Below are 23,102 nucleotides of genomic sequence, written 5' to 3'. Positions count from 1 at the left end.
GGTTCAAGTGATTCTTGTGCCTCAGTCTCCTGAGTAGCTGGATTTACAGGCACGCGCCACCACGCCCGGCTAATTTTTTGTATTTTTAGTAGAGATGGGGTCTCGCCATGTCGCCCAGGCTTGTCTCGAACTCCTGAGCTCACGCAATCCGCCCACCTTGGCCTCCTAATGTGCTAGGATTATAGGCGTGAGCCACTGCGCCCGGCCACATTTCTGTTTTTCCAACCATTAAGTCCACGTAAACCATGGCACTCAAGCCTTCCCATGTCACGGGTCTGCCTAGGCAGTGCCTGCCAGGTGGATATCACAGGCAAAGCTTCCATTTTCTACCATCCTGAGTCTTGAATTTCAGCATGACCACAGGAGGTCATTCACTTCGCGGATCCTCTAGCAGGAAGGCTCGGCCAAGACGTCAAATACCAGATGTGGGGGGTTCATTCCAAATTCAGTATCGCCGCCCCCACGGCTCCCTGCAAAGAAGCCCCACCTGTCTGGATGTTGCAGTGTGTGTCTGGGAGACTAGATACTTGTCCTCTTGGCACTTTCTCCTTTGTTGCTCACTAATTTAATGCAATTTGTCTTGGGCTTCTGAATTTTGAATCTCTCTTTGCCATTGCTTACAGGAGGCACCGACATCATCTCCTGCTTCATGGGCCACAATTTTTCTCTTCCTGTGTATAAAGGGGAGATTCAGGCCCGGAACCTGGGCATGGCCGTGGAGGCGTGGAACGAGGAAGGTGATGGCTCCGCCAACTGTTTCTTTCTGTGATTAGGCGTGAGTTGGGAGCTTGGGAGCGCTCGGATGTGTAACTCTGCTTGGTGATAGTTCTCCAAAACAGCCCTCGGAGGGGAGGCCCCTGTCACTTGCAGTGTGATGTCCTTTCCCCGCAGCTTGGCTTAACACCCACCGGGCTCCTGATCCCCAGCCCCTGAGAGATCAGGGTCGAGCTGGAGGACAGGTGGAGACCTGTGTGCTCAGGAATGGCGGGCAGGTGGGTGGTCGCTGCCCTGCATCTGAACCCTGGTGCTGGATACACAGGCAGCCGCCAGCTCTGAGCTTCTGAGAACCTGGTCATTAAAGGAATAGTCTCCTGGTGTTCCGGGCCTGGCAGCTAGAAATCCAGCTGTGCTAGGAGGGGTGAGCAGGGCTCAGTGCAGCTGCTCTGCAGAGCAATGTGGGAGTAGTCAGTGAAGCTGAAGATGGATACGTGCCCTGTGATCTGGGAATTCCACTCCTGGAAGACTTACTTGTGATACACGCAAGAATGTTTGTAGCCCCATGATTCGTAACAGAAAACAAAATTGGGAACAATAGAAATGTCCATCCTTGGGAGGAAGAAACTCTGTGATCACAGGTGGAGAAGGACTAAGTGGTGAATATGAACGAACCACAGCGAGTCCTAGTAGCCCGAACGAGCCACCCAGATGTCATGCTGAGTGAGCACAGGAAGACGCGGGACACAGAAGGACAGTGTGCGTGTGTTCAGAGGCATGCAGAGTGACGACATATGCTATTCAGGGATGCGTGTGGATGGAGCCGAAATGTTAACACACATGGGAATAACAAATCACTACATCCCATACAGCAGTTTTGGGGAGCACACAGGGAGGGGACTCCATCTGGGAGGAACGCATTATTAGGCTACCATGACAGGTGTGTGGGTGTGGACCATCTCTGTACCTTTGTATATGTCTGAAATATTGCATAATAAGTAATAGCTTAAGAAAGAGAGAGAGACAAGCCAGGGTGTGTGGCTGTGGTGTGCGTTGGGCTTATTTTTAATTCTCCCATACCAGGAAAGGCGGTCTGGGGAGAGAGCGGCGAGCTGGTGTGTACTAAGCCGATCCCTTGCCAGCCCACACACTTCTGGAATGATGAGAATGGTAACAAGTACAGGAAGGCGTATTTCTCCAAATTCCCAGGTCGGTTGGAGAGATGCAGAAAGAGCTGCCTAGCCTCTGCCTTGGCTGGGCCTTCTATGTCTAATTCTGTACCCTTATCCCTCCCCTCCCATCCTGCCCCTCCCGTCTTCCTTCCCCCACCACCAGGGCTTGGAGAAGCTGCTTATAGCTCATTCTGCCAGTGGGGCGGTAATGAATTTTTGGTCAATATCTTGTTGTCTTCAGCTTGAAGCTATCGTGTGCAACTGTAATCTGGTTTAGTTGAATCTCAGCTACCTCTGCCCAGAGCCTCTTGGCTCCAGCCCCTGCTGCTGGGAGCTGGCACGAGCCTCTGGTTTGCATGTGGGAGGGTGGAGGGTGCAGGGCCCACTCGCTGAAACAGGGTGATGCTTGCCTGTTCAAGAGGAATGGCATGTGGAAGTGCTGTCTGGCTCGGGTCTCTTCCTTCATGTCTCTCACCATTATCCAGTCCTCATGGAGATGCTAGAGGAAGAGTGCTTTTGCAGTGGAAGGATTTACAACCCAACATGTCACTCTCACATAGACTGACACCCTTGGGTGTCATCTTTTGAGTGGTGCCTTGCCCCAAAGCAGGGAAGTCTTTTATTTAAAGCTCTGATTCCTGCCTCCCTCTAATCTTATTTCATAAGCATTCTCGAGTTATTGCTGCTGTATAATTCATCGTTTAGCAAGCCTTCTGTTCCAGAGTTATTTATACTCAGTACTTGCTTTCTGCAGTCTCTCAAAAGGTAATCTGGTTTAGCACAGACCACGTATGGAGAATCAGAAAGCGGCAAGTGGTAGGATTTGCCAGGGATCCTTCCTGCCTTGCGTGTTTTCGTGTCACCGTAAAAGCCATTGTGCCTGGAATAGCGCCTTTCTGCAGCAGCGTGGGGCATCCCCCCAGGGGTGGCTCAGCCTCCACTGCATACCTGCTGTACCTGTGCCCCACCTTGGCTCCTGCTGTGAGCAGCTGTGTAGACAGACGAATGCAGAAAAGCAAGAGTGGATGTAGAGAAACACTCTTCAGATGACCCTAAAGAGGAAGGCAGGAGCTCCTGCCTTGGGAGGAGAGGCCAAAAGGATTAGAATCCCAGCTTGAGGATCCATCTAAGAAATGACTGCCCTTCATCTTCTGTAACATTGCTCTTTGAAAACTCTTTTCTGTCACTTTTTTTTTTGTCACATGTGCAAGGGTTCACGTGATAGATGTCTCTCAGGATTAATTTCAGGATAATCTCTTTGAAACTGATATTCTTGGAGAAGACAAGTACTTTGTGATGTGTTGTATTTCCATTTTTGCCTTGGCTGCCAGGAAACTCAGAGCTGAAATCATTGCTTCGTTTTTGTAGTCCTCTTACCTTTAGAGTAAGATTTTGCTTGTCTTTAAATAATCCTATCATGAAGTCAGTTTTATAGGTCGCTTCCTCTGATACTTCCTAGGCGTAGGTGAGAGAGATGAATAAATACGGAAAGACAAGGGCAGATCAGATAATGAGATCTGAAGCTGTTTATCATGGACAGGGTGAACACAGGCTACACTTAGACCATTCCTCAAGCACCAGCGTTGAGAGATTCCTGGGCTGTATAGGAAATGGCGTGATGGCAAAACCAAGCAACAAAAGCAAGCCTTCCTTTCCACAACTGGGAGTAAGTTTATGGACATTGTTACCTTAAAAAATGATGCCAGGTGAAAATGTAAACAGGCCATGTGCTGGTATGGAAAGATACCCAGGAACTTAGTAAGTGAAAATGAGAGTTTAAGAACAGAGGACATAGCATCTCTTTGGTGTAAATTTTAATTTTTTTTTTTTTTTTTTTTTTTTTTTTAAGAGACAGCGTCTCCGTCTGGCCCCAGGCTGGAGTGCAGTGGTGTGATCTCGGCTCACTGCAGCCTTGATCTCCAGGGCTCAAAGGATCCTCCTGCCTCAGCCTCCTAAGTAGCTGGGACTACAGGTGTGTGCTACCATGCCTGGTTAATTTTTGTATTTTTTGTAGAGATGAGATCTCTCTATTTTGCCCAGGCTGGTCTCGAACTCTGGAGCTCAAGCAATCTTCCTGCCTTGGCCTCCTCAAGTGCCGGGATTACTAGCATGAGCCACCACACCTAGCCTTGTGTAAATTTTAAAAGGGAAGTATATATGTGTGATTGTGTGAATAAATGAATAATGGGTGTGAATAAGGGCTTATATGAGTGGTGAGATGATGAGTCCATTTTGGTTTTCTTTATGGCTTTTTATTTTTTTGAGACAGTGTCTCGCTGTGTTGCCCAGGGCTGGGGTGCAGTGGCACGATCTCGGCTTCTCCTGCTTCAGCCTCCTGAGTAGCTGGGATTACAGGTGCACGCCACCACACCTGGCTAATTTTTGTATTTTTAGTAGAGATGGGGTTTCACTATGTTAGCCAGGCTGGTCTCGAACTCCTGATCTTGTGATCCATCCACCTCGGCCTCCGAAAGTGCTGGGATTAATAGGCATGAGCCACCATGCCCGGCCGCTTTTTGTTACTTTTAAAAACTTAATATTTTAAAAGAAAGTAAAAGGAGACTTAAGATTTAGGTCTTTGCAGATGCCACATTCCAAACAGGCCTGGTCTGTTATCGGCAGTCACCTGTTCCCACCGTATTTCCACTTTCACCTCAGCTCCCAGGAGACTCAGAGCTGAAGTCAGTGCCTTGAAGAATGAGAATGATCTAAATCTGTTCAGTCCGCTGTAGAAAGGAAGACATTGCTTCTGTAGCTTTATTTTGCCATCACGCCACTTCCTTTGTGGTGCCCTGGAGCCAGCCACTAGTGGATTCCTCCTCTCAGCTCAGCTTTGCAAGGGATTAAAGTGGGCGAAGTTTCCACAAAAGGACATTTCTTCAGGGTGGATTTACATCTTCCTTTTTCTCTGCATTTCCGGGGTCTCAGTAATTAGGGCACAGTACTACAAATGGCCCTAAAACCCAGAAATTTCCCATCCAGTTCAAGGGAGATCTGACTCCAGGCAAACAAGACTGTGTGTTGCTGCTGGCACCAGAGTTCCAGGGTGAGGCAGGATTCCCAGGTGAGCGGCACAGGCTTGCAGCTGTCATCTTCCGGGGCTGCCATTCATAAACTCAGTTTGCTGAGTAGCCATGCAGAGGTGTTCCTGCAGAACCGGGCACATCAATTGCAAGCCTAGGAGTGGGTTTGTTTTTGTTTTTCCTTATTTGTGTATGTGAATCTTTTAAAAGTCCAATGAGAAGAACTGGTTTCGTTCTCTAGCTTGGGGAGGTGGGAGGAAAGACCTGAAGGCCTGCAATTCTCTTTTTTTGCATCGGAATAACTAGCTTAGGTCTCATTTCATTCTCTTCGGCTGCCTCCCAGGGACCGTGCACAGTCCCCTTGGCCTTCGTTCCCGTAGAAGGATTGGTTGTGGCTTGTGGCAGTGTCTCCTTCATGATGTCACATGAACGCGTGAATAGACTAGGTAGCTGTTGAGTCATAAGCTGTTTGGGTTAGCGCTTGCCTCAGAGTGGAGAAGTGCTGGAGAAGTGTCTCGAGATTTGGAGGGGAGGAGATGCCTTCTGAGGTTGCTGCTCGTCAGTGAAGACACGTCGAGATTTGGGAGTGAGAGATGCCTTTTGAGGCTGCCACCCGTCAGTGAAGACACGGAAGTTGGCCGCTTTACTGTTTTCCCTTCCCAGATCGCAGGAAATCTTCGGGGCGTTATTGCAGGAGGCCAGCCTGCTGCTGAGGCAGATGACTTCCGGCATTGCAAAGCGGCAGAGATGCACTTTTGATTACGGCCAGCCAGTTCCCCTCAGTGTGGCTGATCAAGGGCTGGGCGTGGGTGTCGGCAGCAGGAGGCCCCCAGCTGGTTAACTGCTCCCTTGGCGACTCTCAGATGCGTGGCTTCTCTTCACTGTTTGGCGCCTGGGTAGAGGATGTGGCAAAGGAACCTCTCTCCTTAGATGCTGCATCCAAAGCTGGGGTTTGATCCCTTTGGTCGATCAGCTTCACGGCGCCACCCCAGCGCGCAAGCCTTCTCTGAACAGCTGCACACGTGAACACTCATGTGGCCTGCTGACACTGTGTTGCTGTCACCCCTGGCTCTTTCCTCTTCCCCCGCCTTCATCCCCCGGGTTTTACCTGCTAATCAGCTCTCTGCACATGTGGCTGATGCTTTGGTTCAAGCCTGCGTGACTGGGACTGGTGCAGTAGCCTCCTTCCTGGTCATGGGCTTGTGTATTCCATTCCAAGATCTGGCCCCAACCTCTGCACACCCTGTGCCCTCCGCTGCCTCTGGCCACTCTTGCTTCCCAAGACGTGGCTCATTCTTTCCTGTGCTACACTCAGGGTTGTCTCCAGACACTCCTGTTGACCCCCAGTGGCCTGGCTGAGCTTGGTCCCACCCTCTGTGAATTCCCGGGTCCTTGCTGGTGCCCAAGGAGCTGCGTTACTCCTCGCCAGCTGTGTCAGAGCTGCCCAGGCAGCAGCCCCCCAGAGGGCATGTTCCTTGAAGCAGGAACAGTCTGGCTCCCTTCTGCCCCCAGCCCCACGCCAGACCTGCCTCTGGGCCCCAGTTATGTCTGTGGACCCGCACCCAGAGTCTGTCCACGCAGCCTGTCACGGCCCCTTCTTCTCGGGGTGACCGGGCACCTCTGCTGTCCTTGCAGGTATCTGGGCTCATGGCGACTACTGCAGAATCAACCCCAAGACTGGAGGCATCATCATGCTTGGCCGGAGGTAAGGGCTGCGGAGTCGGCTTCTCTTCCCTGCAGCCTCACCTTCCAGAGGCATGGGGGTGGAGGAGGAGGTGCTTTCTGTAAAAGTCAGTGCCTTCCTGGGCACCCCACTCCACTCCAGCATCAGGGTGTCCACACCTCTCACACCCACCGGCTGGTGCGCCATGTTTCCCCACCCCTGTGCCCATGTACACACTGTCCCTGGGCCTGAAGACCACCTCCGAGGAAGCATTTTCTGCTCAGTCTGCGACATGGCTGACTGTCCCCCATCTTGGACCCTTCCTGTGTCATTCCTGGGGTGGGGCATCCCTGTGCCAGCTTCCTTCCCAAGGGCTAGGTCTGGGCATGATCCACGTTTCCCTGCCCTGTGATGCGGTTCTCAGGTAGGGGGTGTCAGGGTGGGGGTCCCACGGCAAAGGCACAGCAGTGTCCACACCCGCAATGGGGGACACTTGTGCAGGTGGGAAGGGAGCAAGGTGACAGATGTTCCTGCACAGAGGTGCCTCCCTTGATGTCGAGCTTTAACCTGAGAGGGAGAAAGAGCCGGGTGGCAGGGCAAGGAGCTGGGGAGGGGAGTGTCCATGACGTGTCCATGTGGAATGGAGAGGGGGTGACCGCCCTCCCGTGGGCCCCCTGGGACTTGCCTCACTCCAGAGCTGCAGTGTGGCCCTGACCTCTTCTCTCTTTCCAGTGACGGCACACTCAACCCCAACGGGGTGCGGTTCGGCAGCTCGGAAATCTATAACATTGGTACGTGCTTCCCCTCCCTGAGTGTCTCCAGTCTTCAGGAAGGAGGAGGGTCCTGGCGGGAGCCCCAGGGGCCCTTTCCAAAGGCCCCACCTTTGGCATGACTCTGGCGCCTTGGTCTCTGGTGTGACAGTGGACGTTTGTGAGCCTGACCTCCCTTCCAGAACATACTTTGCCCACACTGCCGTCCTCATAAAATCTCGAATGGGGTCTTTAAGGTCCCTTTGCCCATCCTCTTCCTCATTATAGCTCATCCTCCTGGTGAGTTCTGCCAGATTGGTTACTTGTGTCTATCTACTGTGTTTTTTTTTTTTTTTTTGGAGACAGAGTCTTGCTCTGTCACCCAGGCTGGAGTGCAGTGGTGTGATCTTGGTTCACTGCAACCTCTACCTCCTCAGTAGCTGGGATTACAGACATGCACCACCATGCCCAGCTAATTTTTGTATTTTTAGTAGAGACGGGGTTTCACCATGTTGGCCAGGCTGGTCTTGAACTCCTGACCTCAAGTGATCTGCCTGCCTCAGCCTCCCAAAGTGGTGGGGTTACAGGCGTGAGCCACCATGGCTGGCCAGCTTGCGTCTACTCTTTATGGTTGAAGAAACCAGAAGCACAGAGAGGGTTCAGGATTGCTGAAGGTCACACAGCACCATGCAGGACACCAAGCACAGAGAGTGTAGGCCTGTGGGTCTCACAGCTGCACAGTAGAGTCACCTGTGGGCCTTCAAAGTCCCCAGCCCAGGCCGCAGAGTCGGTTAGATGGCCTCATACACTAGTGCTTAGGTCAGAGTCCTAAACTTATGACAAGGTCGTTTGTGTGGCCAGGATAAAGAAATCCTGATGTCTGATTCCAGCCTTGTTCCTCCCTCCAGTGGAGTCCCCACCCCAGGCACCTGCTTCCTTTTTTTCAATTTTTTTTTTTTTTTTTTGAGACAGAGTCTTACTCTCTTACACAGGCTGGAGTGCAGTGGCGTGATCTCAGCTCACTGCAGCCTCCGCCTCCTGGGCTCAAGCAATCCTCTTACCTTGGCCTCCCGAGTAGCTGGGTCTACAGGCATGCACCACTATGCCCAGCTAATTTTTGTATTTTTTGTAGAGATGAGGTTTTGCCCTGTTGGCCAGGCTGGTCTACTCCTGAGCTCAAGTAATCAACCCACTTCGGCCTCCCAAAGTGCTGGAATTATAGGTGTGAGCCAATGTGCCCGGCTACCTGCCTCCATTTTTGGGAGGCCAACAGGGTCTCACTCTGTTGTCCAGGCTGGGGGGCAGTGGCGCAACCATAGCTCACTGCAGCCTCGACCTCCTGGGCTCAGGCGATCCTCCTGCCTCGGCTTCCCAAGTAGCTATGTCTACAGGCATGTGCCACCATGCCTAACTTAGTTTTTAATTTTTTGTAGAGACAAAGTCTCCCTATGTTGTCCAGGCTGGTCTCAATCTCCTGAACTTAAGTGATCCTCCCACATCAGCCTCCCAGAGTGCTGGGATTACAGGCGTGAGCCACCAAGCCCGGTCCTCTTTTTTATCTTGAATTAACTTCTCATTAAGTAAGGCCCACATCTGGCCTCCTGGTAGAACATCACCCATCCTGCCAAAGCTGAAGCTGTGTCTGCCTCCCCAGTGATGGGTTTTCTTCCACTTGTGAAATGGCTTCCTCAGCAAATGTCCCTCCAGGACACTCCTCCTGGGTGGGCTGGGAGAACACAGGCATCCCTGGTAGGCCTGGGGCACCCAGCTTGCCCCTCCTGCTCGGCCAGGTTGTTGTGAGGCTCGACCCTGCACTGAGGGGCCCCCTGCGTGAACGTGCGCCCTCCCCTGTCTCCACAGTGGAATCCTTCGAGGAGGTGGAGGACAGCCTGTGTGTCCCCCAGTATAACAAGTACAGGGAGGAGAGGGTGATCCTCTTCCTGAAGATGGCCTCCGGGCACGCCTTCCAGCCTGACTTGGTTAAGAGGATCCGTGACGCCATCCGCGTGGGCTTGTCTGCGCGACACGTGCCCAGCCTCATCCTGGAAACCAAGGGCATCCCGGTATGGCCATCTCCCGCCAGCGAGGAGACCACAGCCATCGCCCCACGAGCCCACACGTTGAGGGGCGCTTACATCTGAGCAGCTTGCTGGTGCTTTATATATCGTTTGTCCACGTTGCCTAGCAACGCCATCCTCTCCCTGCCATCCTTTTTCCTACCCTTCCTAAGACTGCATTTAAAGCAGCTTCTGCTAAGTACCCATGTTCGGAGGGTTAGCGGGCCCAGCCCTGCAGGTCCAACTGGCTTCTCCCTGCTAACCTGTGGTTTTAGTGTATTCTCAAAATTTTTAATGAGAACATTAATTTTAACTTTTTATTTTTTATTTTATTTTTTTGAAACTGAGTCTCTCTCACCTAGGCTGGAATGCAATGGCTCAATCTCAGCTCACTGCAACCTCTGCTTCCCAGGTTCAAGCAGTTCTCCTGCCTCAGCCTCCTGAGTAGCTGGTACCTGGGACTGCAGTCGCATGCCAGCATGGCTGGCTAATTTTTGTATTCTTAGTAGAGACGAGGTTTTGCCATGTTGGACAGGCTAGTTTCAAACTCCTTACCTCAAGTGATCCGCCCACCTCAGCCTCCCAAAGCGCTGGGATTACAGGCATGAGCCACTCTACCCAGCCAATTTTAATTTTTTAAAGTGCTGCTGGGAAGCGTTGCTCTTGCCTTTTAAGTTCTTCCGGTACATACAAGACTTGACTCTTTTTAGAGGCAGGTCTTCTGAAGGCTGTGTCGTCATCCCCCAGCCCCTGGCCCCAGTACACTCTGCTTCGATTCTAAGTCAGGGAGGAGGAGGTTCACCCATAGTGGATCACAGCTTTCATTTGCATTGCTTACAAAACGGGTGCCCTGCAAGCTGACAGAAGCTGTTCTGTGTGTGTGTGTGTATGCACACAACAATTTAAACAGACAGTGGCAGGCTGTATTTGAAGCCTACAGAATGGCTGTTCATTAAGGAGAAGATGGGAGCAGACACTCACTGGGTTCCCAGGGGAAGCTGACTTTGTTGTTGCCCAGAGTAGGGCTGAGTCTGTGAGGTATCACCAGAGACAGGGTTTACCAGGAGACGCTGCTTCCTGGAGAATGTTGAAATATGCGATGCCGTTGACTTTGAAACCCATAGATCATTCTCTTCGCCTTAAAAGTTATTTCAGCATCTTCAAAACAACCTGTCCAGGAGTGGGGGCTGGGAAGAGCGCTTGCAGCACGGCCACGGCGTGCAATCCCTGACCATCCCTGGAAGGCTGACTCCCACTTGAGACCCTGTTCTTTCTCCTCCCAGCGACTGTCCACATCTGCGCTGACTCCCACTCGGGACCCTGTTCCTCTTCCTCCCGGCGCCTGTCCACATCTGCGCTGACTCCCACTCGGGACCTTGTTCCTCCTCCTCCCAGCGCCTGTCCACATCTGTGCTGACTCCCACTCGGGACCCCTGTTCCTCCTCCTCCCGGCGCCTGTCTACATCTGCACTGACTCCCACTCGGGATCCCTGTTCCTCCTCCCGGCGCCTGTCCACATCTGCACTGACTCCCACTCGGGACCCTGTTCCTCTTCCTCCCGGCGCCTGTCCACATCTGCGCTGACTCCCACTCGGGACCATTATTCCTCCTCCTCCCAGCACCTGTCCACATCTGCGCTGACTCCCACTCGGGACCCTGTTCCTCCTCCTGCTGGCGCCTGTCCACATCTGCGCTGACTCCCACTCGGGACCCTGTTCCTCCTCCTGCTGGCGCCTGTCCACATCTGCGCTGACTCCCACTCGGGACCCTGTTCCTCCCGGCGCCTGTCCACATCTGCGCTGACTCCCACTCGGGACCCTTATTCCTCCTCCTCCCAGCACCTGTCCACATCTGCACTGACTCCCACTCGGGACCCTGTTCCTCCTCCTGCTGGCGCCTGTCCACATCTGCGCTGACTCCCACTCGGGACCCTGTTCCTCCTCTTCCCAGCACCTGTCCACATCTGCGCTGACTCCCACTCGGGACCCTGTTCCTCCTCCTGCTGGCGCCTGTCCACATCTGCGCTGACTCCCACTCGGGACCCTGTTCCTCCTCCTCCCAGCACCTGTCCACATCTGCGCTGACTCCCACTCGGGACCCTGTTCCTCCTCCTGCTGGCGCCTGTCCACATCTGCGCTGACTCCCACTCGGGACCCTGTTCCTCCCGGCGCCTGTCCACATCTGTGCTGACTCCCACTCGGGACCCTTATTCCTCCTCCTCCCAGCACCTGTCCACATCTGCACTGACTCCCACTCGGGACCCTGTTCCTCCTCCTGCTGGCGCCTGTCCACATCTGCGCTGACTCCCACTCGGGACCCTGTTCCTCCTCCTCCCAGCACCTGTCCACATCTGCGCTGACTCCCACTCGGGACCCTGTTCCTCCTCCTGCTGGCGCCTGTCCACATCTGCGCTGACTCCCACTCGGGACCCTGTTCCTCCTCCTCCCAGCACCTGTCCACATCTGCGCTGACTCCCACTCGGGACCCTGTTCCTCCTCCTCCCAGCACCTGTCCACATCTGCGCTGACTCCCACTCGGGACCCTGTTCCTCCTCCTGCTGGCGCCTGTCCACATCTGCAGTGTTGGTTCCCTTTTGTGGTGTCCACACGTTTCCTTTGCGTTCTGGTTTTGTGTGGGAAGAGCCCTGCAGCTTGGGGCTTTTTCTTTCTCTCTTTTTTCATCTTTTTTTCTTTTTTTTTTGGTTGGTGACTCTTGGCGGCTCTCTGTGGGGACATTGGTGCTCTCCAAGAAGGTACTTCTTGAATCAGTGACCCTTATTGTCTTTTCCTGATGTGGGTCTAAGGTTTTCCTTTGGTGAATCAGTGCTGTCTCATCTGGAACATTTTAGGGAACTGGAATTTGAATTTGTCCCTTGGCTTTATATTATTGAAAAAGAACTTGGGTCTTTTGCTGCCAGAACAGTTATTACCAAACCATATCTGATCACGAGGGTAGTGGAACGATTTATTCTGAAGGGCGAAAACTCAGCATGTTTCTTTCCCTGGTCGTCCTGGCTTTTGTGGGCTTGCAGCCAGGGCTCCCAGCGGGGTTCTGGGCCCTTTTCTCCCCAGATAGGGGCGTCTCCTGGGTCCATTTGGGAAGTCTTTGGGAGGGTTCCTTCAGATTTTGGAAAGCCCTTTTATTTTCGAGCCCTCGTGGCAGGCTTAGGAGAGGATTTACCTCTTTTGTTGCTGAGCTAGGGAGGGGCCCAGCATCCACAGGGAGGTGACATGGCGTGGCCCCAGCCTGCCCATTCGGGAACTGGACCCACTTCAGGGTCAGAAGAGGACAACTGAGGTCTCATCTGCAAAGTCCCAGGGCCTTGCTGAGGCAGGAGAGCCTGTTGCAGGTCTGACCCTTCACATGGTGCTTGTGGGGAGTGGGCTACCCTCCCCTCACCACCCCGAGAATAGCCTAAGCCCGAGGCGCATCCGAGCGGTGGGAATAAGCGGCAGCCCATCTCTGTCTCTGTGTGGAGAGACACTGCCGCTTCTGTTCCCTGGGAAGCCAGTGCCATTTTCAGCATTTAAGGGGTTCCTGGCGAGTGCTCAGGAGAGATCTGGGCCCAGAGCCAGCCCCACTCCTCGTGTTGAGTAAGACCGGTCCTGTCTCTGGCCTGTGACATGAGGAGAGGAGCCCCTCACCTGCCCGCCACAGCTCAGGGTGGTGATGCGGCACTAATGGAGTGAGCGGCCCTGGGGGACTAGGGAGGCTCTGGCCGGCGCAGTCCTTGCTGCCAGCCTTCACAGCGGGTTCTCTGAGGGTCTTTATGCACAGGGGCTCTGTCACTTAGCCCTGGCCCCCCCTCTACCCCTGAGGCATGACTTTGGGCAACTCAGCATCCAAGCCTCAGTTTCCCCATCTCTAAGATGGGTTGACAACAGAGCCTCTCTGGTGGGTGCCGTGGGCCACAGGGTGCCCAGAACGCAGTCCCCATGCCTCGGTTTCTGTGCTACCTCCGCTCACCATCAGCCTTCATTCAGAATAGGTCTGCATGCCCTGCAAAGCCCTTCCACACACCTGATCTCAGTTGCTCTCTGTGCAAAAGTCAGAGAGGCTTTCCCTGCATTTCCTGTTTGAACAATGTCCTGGCCTTCATCTTTAGCTTTGACAGTGTTTGCCATGGGGTGACTGAGGGTGAGTTCTTGTGTATGTTCACATCTTTCTGTGTGGAGCAGAGGCCACTTGAGGACAGGAACCTTGTGGGTTTACCTCCTTTTCTTCGGAGCTCAGCTGACTGCCTGGCAAACGGCAGGTGCTTTTGGTGTCTGGTGAGTGAATGGGACGTGAGGAGCTGGTCCTCTGAGCCTGGTGAGGTGGGACAAGCTTGTCTTCCTCACACCCATCTTACAGATGAGGAAACCCAGAGAGATGAGGGGTCCTGCCCAAGGAAGTGGTGTCCATAGTCAGCTCCGCCTTCTGCTCACCCAGAATAAAGACCTGGGGACCCTGGGAGGGTCATGGCCAAGTGGAATGGACTCCTGGCATTTGAGGGCTTCCCACCTGTAGCCCTCAGACAGCCATGGCTGTCCCAAGTTCAGCTGGCCTTTGCTTGGGTCATGGCTGGGATGTCTGGCCCTTCCTGACAGGAGGCTGCTGGGCTCCTGTCTACCTGGGGAGGCCTCGTGCAGGAGCTGGTTGGGGGGCAGGGGGGCAGGGGGACGGCAGCTTCTTCCTTTCTCTTTCCCTTTCCTCTACCTTTCCCCTCTCCCCAGAGGAAACAGTAGCAGGATTTCTTTTAAGAGGATGCTGCTGTATTTGGCCAGTGGGTGGAAGGTGGCGGTATTAGCTCCTGTGAGCTGCACGTGGACCCCTGTGTGAAGCGTAGCGGGGCACAGAGCAGGCGAGACATTTGCGTCTCACGGTGGGAGGGCCAGCGACACCACATGAAGTGACAGGCAGGCCCTCGGAAGGAAGTCGGCTCTTAGATCCTTAATTAGTTCACACGTCGACTGAATTTTTCAAGTGAATGAATTTTAATTATATCTCAGGTTAAAAAAAAAAGGCGCCAGTGATCGAGGGCTCGGGCAGAGGAGCGTTACTGGGCCCTGTTGCTCCTGAAGTTTCCTAGCCCACAACACACCAACACTGCCAAGGGCTCATTTGGATTCAAGGTGAAATACATGTGCCATGAATCTTAGAGGGAGCTCTGAGTGTTTGGAAAGGGCCCGACTGTGAGAAAAAGGAATGCACCGTCCCGTGCAGCTGGCTGGCTCCGAGGAGGAGGAGTCCTTGGTACTGTGAGGACGCTCTTGCCTCTAGTTCTAGGAAGCTGGGCCACTTCTGAAGTCATGGCAATAACTGGTCTTTATCATAGAATAACGTGATAAAATATATAGAGAAGTATAAAAAAGTATAAATAAAAGGAAAATCATAAAACATAGTAGCTAGGCGCTTGTGAAGCTGTGTGCCCTGACTGATTCACCCTGACTCACAGCCCTGCAGCCTCAGTGCTGGCACCCCCCGTTTCATTCAAAGAAATGAACTCAGGTTCAGGAATTCACCAGCATCGCCCAGATGGGGTGGCAGAAGCCACCTCTTCCCTGAGAACTTTCTTGCCCAGGGTGCCTGCTGGGATTTAGGAATGATCTATGCCTGCATTTTTATCCTGGTCAGGCAGACCCTGAACCCTGAAAGACACTCTTTTTGTATATTCCCATCTGGAATATTCACTGCTGCTGGTCAGTGGGGTGTCTGGAGGGCCCTCTCGAGGCCATCTTGGATGTGACACGTGGCGGGTCCCAACGGGGCCCAGTGGAGTGTGCAGCGTTAGAAAAAGGAACATGCTCGTGGTGACCTCTGGGCATCTTTGAAATAGCCTCACTTTCTCAGCAGCCATGCCAGTGGGGGCGGGGGCGGGGTTCGGAGGGGTTAGCGCTGGGTTTCAGCACCGGGCCTCGAAATTGCCTTTCAGAACAGGTTTTATCCCCCACACACAGAGCGGACAGTGGTCAGTTCAGCGTACTCCGGTGCATGTTTGCAGACCTGGTGGGAGGAGGGGCATCTTGGAGCTGAGACCCATTTGCTCTTGGCCCTCCAGGTGGAGCCTGGGCCTTTGGGGCCTGGATATACCCAGGGCTGTGGATTCTCCTCCCTTCAGGTTTAAATGCTGTTTCTTGTTTTTCTACCTTTCCCTCTCAGTATACGCTCAATGGCAAGAAAGTGGAAGTTGCCGTCAAACAGATCATCGCTGGAAAAGCTGTGGAGCAAGGAGGTGCTTTCTCGAACCCTGAGACCCTGGATCTGTACCGGGACATCCCTGAGCTGCAGGGCTTCTGAGTCGGACTGGCTGGCGTGTCACTCAGCTGTACCTGTGTGTACTGTTACTTGTGTGTGCTCAAGAAATTACATAGAAACCTACAGCTGTTGTAAAAGGCTGTTTGCACCAAGTGTTCCGTAGGCTTGGGGAGGGATCGTTTCTCTGTTTTGTCGTTAAATCTGGTGGGTACTTGGATCTTCCACACGTTGGAGCGGGATTCTGGCCTTCAGAGACAGGGAGTGTCTGGGCTGCACGTGTGGCACCGTGGCGAGTGTGTGTCTTTGCACACACAGTGCAGTGGGAACGGTGGGGCTGGTTGGTGCTGAGGACAGACACACTCCTGAGCCAAGGTCTTGGCTTCGACCTCCCCCTCCCGTCGTCCCATTTTGCTCTGTGACGGTGCAAATCCCTTTCTTCCCTTCCCGTCTCAGGCTCTCCTGTTTTCCCTCAGGGTCCAGCATACTTTTGAGCTTTAGCTGTTACAAAGGAACCCCTGTGACTTGACACAACTTTTCACAGCTGCTGTTAGGACCAGTGGTCTGGGTGCTCGTGTGTCTGTGTCGTGGATGGAATGTAGGCCCTGGAGGACCGTGCAACTAGAGCGCGCTTCCGGGCCAGCTTCCCTCCAAGGAACGAGTGGATTTCATGCACAGACTCTGAATGGCTTTACATGTTTCTAATGTGACTTAGGCGTGTGAAGCAGTGGGTGTCCACCCGTGTCCCTCATGGGTGAACCCTCCAGCCGTGAGCCCAGGCAGTGCGGTCACCGAGGGTCCTCCTCACCAGGAACCGTATCCCTGCGCTGCCTCCGCCTGAGAGTCGCTAGGGGGTTCCTGTCGAGATCATGTCATCAGCATCCCACCCCTAAGTCAAGTCACGGGTTTCCATAGCCAGGCAGTTGGTATGTATCATTCAGTTCAGCATATGAACTTACATCTGTAATCTGATGTTCATTTTTGTATTTTTTGAAACTGAGCACAATGAAATCCTTTCTTGAATCGTTTTCCTTTTGGATTATAAAAATACGGGGTAAAGTGCTATGATGAATTTTATGCAATAAATATATACAGGTGTGCGCGTGCACCCCCAATGCGTGTGCAGTGTGCTTGTGTAAAGTTTTCTCTGAAGGGGGAGACTACATCTGCGTGTGTGAGGCTGGTGGTGCTTGTGCGCCCGCCAACAGCTGTGCCCTGGCGTTGTGTGGTTCAGATTGTTGGGGGCACTTCCCAGGGCCCTGGTACTTACCCACATTCCCTTGTGACCAACTGGCTGAGCGCTGCTCCATGTGAAGCCAGCATCCTGGGCCTCCTCCACCCTGAGACTCCCCAACACCCAGCGCCAGCCAGGTTTCTGGACGTCAGCTCCTTTCTTGTCATCGCAAGAGCTGCATGTCACTTGGTTGTGTCTGGCTGCATGCCATGGAATCCAGGCTTGGCCCAGCAGCGTTTTCGGCTCTCACGTCACAGGAAGTTGGAGGCAGTCCATTCTCCTGGGGGCCAGGCAGCGACTCCACAGTGCAGCAGTCCTGGCTCCTGTCTGTTGCACTCTGCTGTCCTCAGGATGTGGCAGTCATCATCTTGGCCCTGGGTGGCTGCCCCACCTCTAGTCTTTCATCTGTGCTCTAGGCAGGAAGAAGGTGGGAGTGAGAAGGGGGCTGGGTAAAGGCAAAAAGCTGCATCTCTGGAGTGTGTCCCTTTTTATCCACAAAATGATGGCTTTTCTGGAAAGCCAGCAGTATCTGCTGGGGCTCACCAGCCAGTGTGGGGACACGAGGCTGCCTTTGCTGCAAGGGCATCTGGGGGTCTTGAGTATTTCAAACAGGACCTGTTCCCTTTCTGACAGTTTGACAGCTGCTGTAACAAATTTCCACAAAGGCAGTGGCTTAACACAGGCCCAATGACAGTCCTGGAGGTCAGAAGTCAGCTGTGGGTGTCACTGGGCGGGCTGAAATCAGGGTGACAGCAGGGCTGTGTTCCTTCAGGAATCTGCAGGGGAGAATCCATTTCCTTGCCTTCTTCTGCTTCTAGAGGCCACTGTGTTTCTTGTCTGGTGGTGTCCTGTTGTCTTCAGCAGTGGCCGGTCACACCCTCCTTCCGCTGCAGCTCTCTGACGCTGACACTCCCACCTGCCACGTTCACATGTAAGAACGCCCTGTGGTTGCAGCAGGCCCACTTGAGGAAGTCAGGATAATCTCCTTATTTTAATATGTGCCGATTAGGCCGGGCGCGGTGGCTCAAGCCTGTAATCCCAGCACTTTGGGAGGCCGAGGCGGGCGGATCACGAGGCCAGGAGATCGAGACCCTCCTGGCTAACACGGTGAAACCCTGTCTCTACTAAAAAATACAAAAAACTAGCGGGGCGAGGTGGTGGGCGTCTGTAGTCCCAGCCACTCCGGAGGCTGAGGCAGGAGAATGGCGTAAACTGGGGAGGTGGAGCTTACAGTGAGCTGAGATCCGGCCACTGCACTCCAGCCTGGGCGACAGAGCAAGACTGTGTCTCAAAAAAAAAAAAAAGTGTTGATTAACAACCGTAATTTCATCTGCAGCCCTCATTGCCTCTCACCACGTCTTAGTCCATTTTGTTTTGCTGTAACAGAACACTTGAAGCTGGGTGATTTATAAGTTAATAATTTATTAAGGGGTTCATTTGGTTCATGATTCTGGTGGCTGAAAAGTCCAAAAGTGGGCAGCTGGATCTGGTGAGGGCCTCACTCTGCTTCCACTCAGGGAAGAACATGGAGGGGGAGCAGGTGCATGCAGAGATCACGTGGTGAGAGAGGAAACCAGACCCTTCAACAACCGCGCCCTTGGGAACTAATCCGTTCTCACGAGGCACAAGTGACTGCAAAAACTCACGCCCTACAGAGGGCATTAATGTATTCAGGAGGGATTTGACTCCTCCCAACACTGCTACGTTGGGTATCAATGTCAACATGAGTTTTGGCATGGACAAGCCACATCCAACTCACAGCACCATGTAACCTAACGCACAGCGCCGTGTAACCTAACCCATTCATGGGTTCCAGGGATTAGGATGTGGGTATCTTCAGGGGCTGCTATTCTGCTGACCTCACTTTGCAAACACAGTCTGGTCCTGTTGGCCAAGGAAGAAGTGGATGGTGGTTGTTGGGAGCAGCAGGGAACCCTGGTTGATGACACTTGGTCTGGGATTGTCCTCCCCTGTGAGTGGCCCGTGGGCCTTAGGGTTCAGGTCGGGCCTGGGGCCTGCAAGGTCCTCTCCTCTCACTGGGTGCTTGGAGATTCCCTTCATGTTGACAGTGCCTGAGGAGTCATTACAGCTTAATCAGTATGCTCTTTAGTTCCAGCAAGACGGCCCAGGCTGAATAAGCCCACGCATCCTTATTAATAAGCCCTGCCGGACAACTTCATTAATGAGAAACAGATGGTCTGGAACAACAGCCAGTTGAGTGCACATGGTGCTGAGGCTGCTTTTGACGTTCCTTGGCCTGAGCATCACTCTCAAAAACCCACCACCTGCCGGCCAGCTGCCTTTTCATCTTTGAGATGGCCGTGGGCTGCACTGTGCCTTCTCGTCTTCTTCCAGCTCCCCACCAGGCCTGTCCCATCAGGAGCTTCTAAAGGCATCAGGATCTGCCACGCAGCCCGGCTGGGGCTGCCAGGATTCTGCTGTCTCCCACGGCCAGCAGGTCTCTGAGCAGCTGGTCTTCCTCCAGGCCCTTCCTGCCCACCTCCAGGAACCTTCTCCAGGCTGGAGGTCTCCTTCTCACGCTCGGGCTGCCCAGCTCCACCTTCTCGCCTGGGAGGATTCTCTACTGGAGCTGAACTGATCAACTCCAGCTGCAGGCAGCCACTGACCTGTCCCCGCAGTGGCCTCTGAGCCCTCTAGGATAGGGCCTCAGTTGGCTCACTTATCTGTTTCTTAAACAGACGGCCTGAAACCCACACTCCTTAGGAAAGGCATCTTCCTGACATCGTAACACCCCTGTCACCATGGCTGCAGGTGAGCAGAAGAGCCCCTTCCCTCGAGTCTGCAAATGCCCAGGAGAAGGGCTCATGGGGAACAAAACTGCCTTTGAGGACCCAGCCACATCCTATCCCGTGATAGGCTCAAGCTTTCAGAGGGAATGTCACGTGCGGATTTATGGGGGATAATCTGTCACTAGGTTCAAGCTGGGCTGCTCTAACAGGTGCCCCCAAATCTGGCTCAATCAGGAACATGTCTTCTCTCCTGTCACCACTCTGAGGTGACTGGGTGGGCCGGGGTGGGCAGGTGGCTTTGTTTTGCAAGGTCACCCAAGGACCTGGGCTTCCAAATGGTTGCTTTCCCCACTGGTGTGCAGGTCTTGTCCACTTGGAAGACACTGGCTCACCACAGTCATGGAAGAGGTGACCTAACCTTAACCCTCACCCCCTTGGCCACAACCTTGTCACCCGACTGCAATCAAGCTGTGTAGGAGGCGGGGAGATGTGCTGCCCAGCAGGGTGATGGGTGCCCTCCCAGAACTCTAGTGGTGGGTAGAGATGGCTCTGTGACAAGGAAGGGTGGGGAATGGTGATGGGGGACAGTTGCAGTCCCTCCCACAGGAATGAAGGAATCTGGCTGCTTCTGTGCCCAACTCCTGGGCAGCTGCTCCTTCGCTTGAGCTGGCATGGGGGTTACCCCGCTGGGTCCTGCTGCCCAGGAGCTGGAAAATCGGCTGGGGTGGAGCATGCGTGTACACGTGTGCAGAGGCGATGCTGCTTGTGTTTGCAGCTCTGTATTTTGAAGGGTGGACTGTGAGGTTTGTGAGGCAAATGTGTTGGTTTTTACAACTTTAGCCTTATGTGTGTATGTGAATGTATGTGTATATGTGTGTGAACATGAGTGTGTGTATGTGCCTTTAAAGCTGAGAATGCATGCCTATCAAAACCCGAAAGAGCCAGGCATGGTGGCTCACGCCTGTAATCCTAGCACTTTGGGAGGAGGCCAAGGCAGGAGGGTTGCTTGAGTCCAGGAGTTTGAGACCAGCTTGGGCAACACGGTGAGATCCTGACTACAAACAATTTTTTAAAAATTAGCTGGGTGTGGTGGCGTGCACCTGTGGTTCTAACTACTCAGGAGGCTAAGACAGGAGGATCCCTTGAGCCTGGGAAGTTGAGGCCACAGTGAGCTGCGATTGCAGCACTGTACTCCAGCCTGGGTGACAGAGCAAGACCCTGTCTCAGAAAACAAACCCCAAATCTCCAAACCCCAAAGAACAGAGCTGTGAGGATGTCAGAACGTAGTTTCTATTCTAGTCCAAGTTGAATCCCGAAAGCCCAGTGCCCATTCACAAGGGCAGGCAAGCAGGGCGATTTCCCTGTTCTCAGAGAACACTGACCAACTGCAGCTGCTCATGGCCACCGGACCTCAGCCTGTGCCCTCAGTGGTTTTCAGTTCAGTGACAGCTCCGTGTCTCGATCAAGTGGCTTTTCTTCAGTGTTCTGCAGAGCCCGGGGACCAGGTGCTAACTCAGGTGTCCGACGGCTATATCTGTGCTTATCCTTGGACCCAGTGATCACCAGGGTAGTTGAGCTCTTTGCACCACAGAGAGTATGCCTCGTGGAGGCGGACAGATGGCCAACAGGAAACAAGAGGAGGTCTGATGGGACAGGATGCTCTTTAGCCACAGTGGTCGGGGGCCTCCTTAGGTGACTCTGAAGCCGTAGCCTGGGAGGCCTGACACTGCCATGTGAAGATCGTAGGATGACCAGCCAGCCAGAGGTCCTGAGAAGGGAATGAACTGAACTACAGGAACAAGAAAGCCTATTTCAAGAATATGGGGGTGTGATAGTTACTACTGAGTGTCAACTTGATTGGATTGAAGGAGGCAAAGTATTGATCCTGGGTGTGTCTGTGAGGGTGTCGCCAAAGGAGATGAACATTTGAGTCAGCGGGCTGGGGAAGGCAGACCCACCCTTATTCTGGTGGGCACCATCTAATCAGTTGCCAGGCAGAAAAACATGAAAAGGTGAGATGGGCCTCGCCTCGCAGCCGACATCCTTCCCCCGTGCTGGATGCTTCTTGCCCTCGAACATCACGCTCCAAGTTCTTCAGTTCTGAGACTCGGACTAGCTCCTCTTGCTCCTTAAGCTCGCAGACAGCCTATTGTAGAAACTTGTGATCGTGTAAGTCAGTACTTTAAGATAAACTCCCCTTTATATGTATCTATCCTCTTAGTTCTGTCCCTCTAGGGAACTCTGACTAATACAGGGGGCAAGAGAGTGGGAGAGCAGATGGGATCGCAGTGCTGGGCATGGACCACATTCTAAGGGCGCCCAGAGCAGTGACATCATTGGATGAGCATTTGGAAGATCGTGCTGAGGGCAGTTCCTTTTGCTGGGCTCAGTAGGGGCAGCAGGTGGGTCTGCATTGGGCGCTGGCTGGTGAAAGCCCAATGACTACAGGACGTTGGCTCACCAGCTTCCTCCTTCCCTTCTTGCTCTTCTCCTCTCACTGTGCCTGAGCACCATGTGTGCGCAAAACACGAGAAGGGTTCTGACCATCCAGCAGACAGGCAGTGAACACACAGCAAAGATGATCAGGAGCCTGTCTGATTAGGCCTCAGAAGCTTAAGCGGGCTTTGAGGAGCTGAGATTCTTTTTCTCTGAGCCATGACTGCCTTTTAGATTAGTGCAAATGATTTCTAAAAGCTTCCTGCCAATTTGTGTCCAAACTTTAAAGAGAATCATAAGTAAAGGCCTGTTAAGGAAGGTGTTTAATGACGAGGCATGGCGGCTCACACCTGTAATCCCAGCACTTTGGGAGGCTGAGGCAGGCAGATCACCTGAGGTCAGGAGTTTGAGACCAGCCTGGCTAACATGGCAAAACCCCACCTCTACTAAAAATACAAAAAAAAAAAAAAAAGAAAAGAAAAGAAAACCCACAAAAATTAGTTGGGCATGGTGGTGCACACCTGTAATCCCAGCTACTCAGGAGTCTGAGGCAGGAGAATTGCTTGAACCCGGGAGGCGGAGGTTGCAGTGAAGAAAAAACAAAAAACAAAAAAATAAAATAAAGGTGTGTAAGGCATATTCCAAGTGGAATTCTGGCTTTGTTGTCATGCTTTATCCCGTTAGAGAGCACTCTTGGCCATCACGGTGGTAAATTGATGGTCTAATAATTTCATTAGATGACTTCCAGGGGAGAAACAGGTGTTAGTCAGTTCATTATGCTCTGGGACTATTTCCAAACGATTTCATCTTGGGACTCCCTCCTACTTCTTTCTTTCTTTCCCTGGCTCAAACACTGAGATCATAAGTCATGTTGGGTTTTTGGGAGAGTAAAAGGGAGTGGTTGTCAAGTGGCACCACGAGGCTTGGACCCAGTTTCCATTTTGCACGCTCTGTGCTTATCAGTCTCACCAACCCTGCTCACTATTTACCTGCAGGGCCTGGTCCCCTTGTTTTTGGCATCCACCTTTTTTTTTTTTTTTCTTTCAATCATGACTAAATATTTTGCTGGC

General features: G+C 53.0%; 1 protein-coding gene across 2 annotated transcripts in view; it reads left to right on the top strand.

The window, feature by feature from the left end:
• Nucleotides 1-16,735, top strand: part of AACS (acetoacetyl-CoA synthetase) — a 77,138-nt gene extending 60,403 nt beyond the window's left edge. For both annotated transcript variants that reach the window (XM_010368425.2, XM_010368424.2), the window contains 6 exons: nucleotides 624-737; nucleotides 1,798-1,923; nucleotides 6,545-6,614; nucleotides 7,305-7,363; nucleotides 9,182-9,384; nucleotides 15,520-16,735. In XM_010368425.2, coding sequence (XP_010366727.1) covers nucleotides 624-737; nucleotides 1,798-1,923; nucleotides 6,545-6,614; nucleotides 7,305-7,363; nucleotides 9,182-9,384; nucleotides 15,520-15,657 — 710 coding nt within the window. In that variant the 3' untranslated portion in view covers nucleotides 15,658-16,735. The remainder of the gene's footprint in view (nucleotides 1-623; nucleotides 738-1,797; nucleotides 1,924-6,544; nucleotides 6,615-7,304; nucleotides 7,364-9,181; nucleotides 9,385-15,519) is intronic.
• The last annotated feature ends 6,367 nt before the right edge of the window (nucleotides 16,736-23,102 follow it).

This window comes from Rhinopithecus roxellana, chromosome 10 (genome assembly GCF_007565055.1).
Source record: "Rhinopithecus roxellana isolate Shanxi Qingling chromosome 10, ASM756505v1, whole genome shotgun sequence".
Lineage (NCBI taxonomy): Eukaryota > Metazoa > Chordata > Mammalia > Primates > Cercopithecidae > Rhinopithecus > Rhinopithecus roxellana.
The sequence above is the reverse complement of the archived record's forward strand: the minus strand, read 5'-3'. Positions and strand labels throughout refer to the sequence as shown.